This window comes from Dendrobium catenatum, unplaced genomic scaffold (genome assembly GCF_001605985.2).
Source record: "Dendrobium catenatum unplaced genomic scaffold, ASM160598v2 fragScaff_scaffold_1013, whole genome shotgun sequence".
NCBI classification, from domain to species: Eukaryota; Viridiplantae; Streptophyta; class Magnoliopsida; order Asparagales; family Orchidaceae; genus Dendrobium; species Dendrobium catenatum.
This window is the reverse complement of record NW_021319475.1, coordinates 555,065-559,648: the sequence shown is the minus strand read 5'-3', so window position 1 is coordinate 559,648 and position 4,584 is coordinate 555,065. Positions and strand designations below refer to the sequence as shown.

Sequence of the window (4,584 nt, the reverse complement as noted above, 5' to 3'; positions counted from 1 at the left end):
CCGTTCAATAGTATGAGGAATTTATATTGTATTTCATGCATTTTGCTCTTCATAGTAGAAGGCTATGAGAGGTTATGCTACATAAATTCTTGACGATTTCATGCTGGGTTGCAGGAATTATAACATGATGACTTGTAAAATTAGTTATGTCAAAGACTTTTTTCAGCTTTCTTTTACTCCTCCTCTTTAAACGTACCTTAATAGATGACAACATTTTTAGCTTTAAGAATCTCCTAAATAATTTTTTTTGAAAAATACAATAAATATTTTTCATATATATTATTGAATTTGTTTTATTAAAGGCAATACTACATTGACTAATCCTTTATTTTAATCACATTTATTTGTCACTAAAATATGGTAAAAATATATGTATCAATTAATATAAATATTACATCAAATTTAAGCTTTTAAAAACTCTAAGATGTAAATAAATATCATTTAATAAGCACAACCATCATGAAAAAAATAAAATAAAAATATAATAAGCACAACCATCATGATAATATTCACTAAAGAAACATTAGTATTTTGCAGCGGATATGCAGCGGATTTTACGATTAATTATTTTTTTTCGAAGATGACAACGGAATTGCCACGAAAAATTTCAACGATTCTTTTGCCACGGAATTTGGATCAAATTTTTGCTATAATAATTTTACAATACCACTTTTTATTTTTTTTTTTCTAGTAAAAAAAATAAATTTTTATATAAAAATATTTTAAGAATAAAAAAAAAACAGTCCCAAAAGAAGCCTTAATTAACCTAAATATTAAAAAAAAGTACTATTTACCCAATAAATCTTAACTAAATAATAAGATCCTAACCTTTAAATAACCTGATAATAATGAGAAGTTTTACTCCGCGGTAACTGTAATGTTAAACTCACTACCTTTGTGGTTAATTAATTATTAGGAAATCATAATCTTATTTTAGCATTTTATTTTGGTCTAATTTTTGATGTCTTAAATACCACGAAAGAGATCAAATATAATCTACACTTTAAAAACATAAAAAGAATGTTAAGCTTGACTTCAATGCTCTTCAATACCCATTCATCTTTGTCTGCAGTATATAAATGCTCCTTCAAGAAGAAAGAGGAGAGAGAAAGAGAGCGGAAAGAAGAGCCGAAACTGAAACCCAGATCAAAATCAAAGCAATGTGCGCATTTCCCTCTCCCCCTTCTCCTTCTCCACCGCCGCCGCCGCCGCAGCAGCGTTCACCGTCCTCTCCGGCGATCTCTGTCGCCAACGATGAGCATTCAGGCGCTCCGAGTCTCATCATAATCGTCGGCATTGTAGCTTTCGTCATCACCGCCTCCGCCTCCATACATCTCCTACTTCGCCTACTTTCCCGTTCCCGATCGTCTTCTTCTTCCTCCACCTCCTCGTCTTCTTCCACCCCTCCATCTCCTGTCCCTCTCCTCCGCAGCCTTTCCGTTGCCGGTGACGACGCCGAATCGCCGGCTGCGGCGTCCGATCGAGATCAGCTTATCTCATCGCTCCCTATCTTCACCCTCGCCTCCTCCGTGTCCGCCTTCCAGAAATCTCAATCGCTCGACTGCGCCGTTTGCCTCTCCAACTTCCACCCTCACGACGAGCTTCGCCTCCTTCCAGCATGCCGCCACGCCTTCCACTCCCAATGCGTCGACACCTGGCTCCGATCCACTCCATCCTGCCCCCTCTGCCGTGCGTCCATCCACCTCCCTCCGGCGGCGGCTCCCCAGCCGGCCGCCGATCCTTCCAGATCTGGAAGCTTCCGCGTCGAAATCGGCAGCGTGAGCCGCCGGAGGCCGTCAGTGGACGGGATCCCCCCCGGCCATGGGCGATCATACTCGTTAGGTTCTTCATTCGAATACTTGGTAGACGAGGAGGTGGAGGCAGTTTTGGAGCACCTGAGGAGGGCACCACAGGGGAAGCCAGAGAACGGCGTAGGAGGTGCAGTTGCGCCGCCGCCACCAGGACCGGAGGTCGCCGAGGCCGCCGGAACCGGGGGTCGTGGATGGCTTCGGGATTGCGTCGATCGGCTGACTTCCTCGGCTTCTTCTTCCTTCAATTCTTTGAGATTCTCCGGAAGAATCGGCAGCCATCAGTTCGATCCACCTCCGGCCAGCGCCACCGGCGGTGTTGACCGGAGTTGGGATTTGGAGGCGAGCAGTACTTTCATGGAATGGGAAGAGGAGAGCGGGTTCGGCGTGCTCTACAGATGGTTAGTCGGCGTATAATGGCAATTTCGGAAATATATTCTCCCACAGAGCTAATTCTTAAGAAGCTTCTCGGGGATAAAAAAGTAAATAGACGGAGGATATGCACGCTTTTCTTTTATCCTTACTATTTTTACTGAATCAGTCGTTGAGGGCTTCATACTTAGAAATTCTATGTTTGTTATTGTTTCCATCACCGATTTGGACGATCAACGATGAGATGAGTGCCAAACCTCAAATGAACCACAGAACTTGAGGATGTCAAGCATATCAATCCTTTCTTTTTTTTACTTGTAGTTGTATAGTATAATTACTTTGATATCAGTCATTCATTTTATTTTAGATATTTGGTGATGAAATTATTTTAATTTTTTTATGATTACAATTCCAATTGTCTGAAATTAAATGAATAATTGGAAGTGATTAAGGCATGTGATATAGCAAAATTGCTTTTAAGCTTGTAAAATATTTTTCCTTGTATTTTAGTATTGTGGTGGACATTATTAGATGGGGGTGGTATAAAGGAGAAATTATTCTGTGTAGACCGATCGCAAAAAGCCATCCGGAGAATAATTAGAATGCGACATGTCAGCGGTACTGAGCGGTACCAAGTCACAATACTGAGCTATAAGGGGTGATGTGGCATATTCTAGTTGGTATCCAGACTACATTCGGCGTCCCTATAGAATAATTAATCGGTATTATTATAAGGAGAGGGAGTAAATTGCATTAGTTAGGGACTTGGAATGATCATGCGCAGGAATCCATATAAATGTAAGATAATAGAACAATATAAAATTTATGAGGAGCCTCACATGGTTAGTCCTCCTCCATTCCCAAGGATAAAAAACATAAAGCACTGATTCTTGCACCCATGGAATCAATATACCTTAAAGGTTTTATTTGGGAGGATTTTTTTAGTGCTTTTTAAAACTGGATTTTAGTAGAAAAATCTAAAATTCTATTTTAATAAGTAATAAAAAAGTTATCCCAAACGAAACCTTAATCATTAAATAAGGTTCCGCCAAAGAATTAATTACACTGTCAAGCGCTACCTTTGGTCCAAAAAAAAAATTATTAAGGAATGTTTAATTATGAGGCAACTCATTAAATATCCTTCAACAAAATAAAATTATAATTTCATCTATAAAAATAAAAAATAGCTTATATCATCACTGATAAATGCATCGTTTATTTTAATTCATGCATTAGATGCAAGTGAATAAATGCGTAGAACGGCTGCTTATATGAAATTAATTAATTACATGCAAACTATGAAGTATTAATGGACTATGCATTAGTTTAATCAATATATAATTACTGCTTATTCGAATGGAATCAGTTTCATATAAACAGCCGCAGATATAATTAAGCGCAGGCATCTCGCATCAGAGAGATTGCCACTTGATATGATCAAGCGCAGGAATCCAAATGCTGATAAATATATACTTACAAGATGATAGAATAATTTTACACAGCCTTTCATGGTTAGTCAATTCCCAAGAATAAAAACATAAGCACTGATTCTCGCACCCATGGAATCAATATTTACACCTTAAATAGAAATTTTAAATTAGAATAATATAATATATGTGAAAATGATGATTAAATAATAAAAACTTTATTTTTTTTGTTGACAATATATACAAATGGATTAATTCTCATTTATAACCTTAATTTATATAGTTAAAATAAATTTAACCACGGTAATTCTATACCCCTAACAGTTAGATAAATCATACAAATATGCTTATCTGTCGGTTAATTTGAGAGCTTGTGAAGTAGATCATAATGATTGACTTGATGACTCTAATTCCTCTCTTAGTGGGGGCGATCGGAACGATTTGGCTAGGCGTATATAACTTGAATGTTATTCGCATCGTTGAAAAAGCTTTTGCCTTGGAGGGTGACAAATTTCGTATGAGGAAAATTAAAAGGAAGGAGATTGGTAATTTTTTTTTTTAATGTTGGGTTTTGGTCTTTCCGAATAGTGTTGTTTGTCGGTTGGTTGCTGTGTGTTTTGATTCTGTATTTTTTTGACAATGATGAGGTTGATTCCAGCGAACCACCCTATTGGCTTGGCTTGCTGACAACGTTGGTGGTCTGTTCTCGTGCTCTGCGGGTGCCTGGTTGGATTGAGGGTTGATGATTCCGTTGTTTGGTTTGTGTTTTGTTACCTCCAATGGATGTTTCTTCCTTGCTTCTGGGTGGTCGCATGTGCATCTAACCATTTCCTGAGTCAAAATGGCTTCTTAGCCTTCTTAACGGGCTTCTCCTTTTTTGATCAAATTTATCGCTTATTATGATTATTTTGCTGTTGTTTTTTTTCGTGTTTTGGTTTCCTTTGATCTTTATATATATATATATATATATATATATA

At 37.7% G+C, this 4,584-nt stretch overlaps 1 protein-coding gene across 1 annotated transcript; it reads left to right on the top strand.

Annotated features, from left to right (window-relative positions):
• Positions 1-921: 921 nt before the first annotated feature.
• LOC110114748 (E3 ubiquitin-protein ligase ATL4-like) lies at positions 922-2,465 on the top strand. Its single transcript, XM_020847730.2, has one exon. The coding sequence runs from the start codon at positions 1,080-1,082 to the stop codon at positions 2,223-2,225; it is 1,146 nt and encodes a 381-aa protein (XP_020703389.1). The 5' UTR covers positions 922-1,079; the 3' UTR covers positions 2,226-2,465.
• The last annotated feature ends 2,119 nt before the right edge of the window (positions 2,466-4,584 follow it).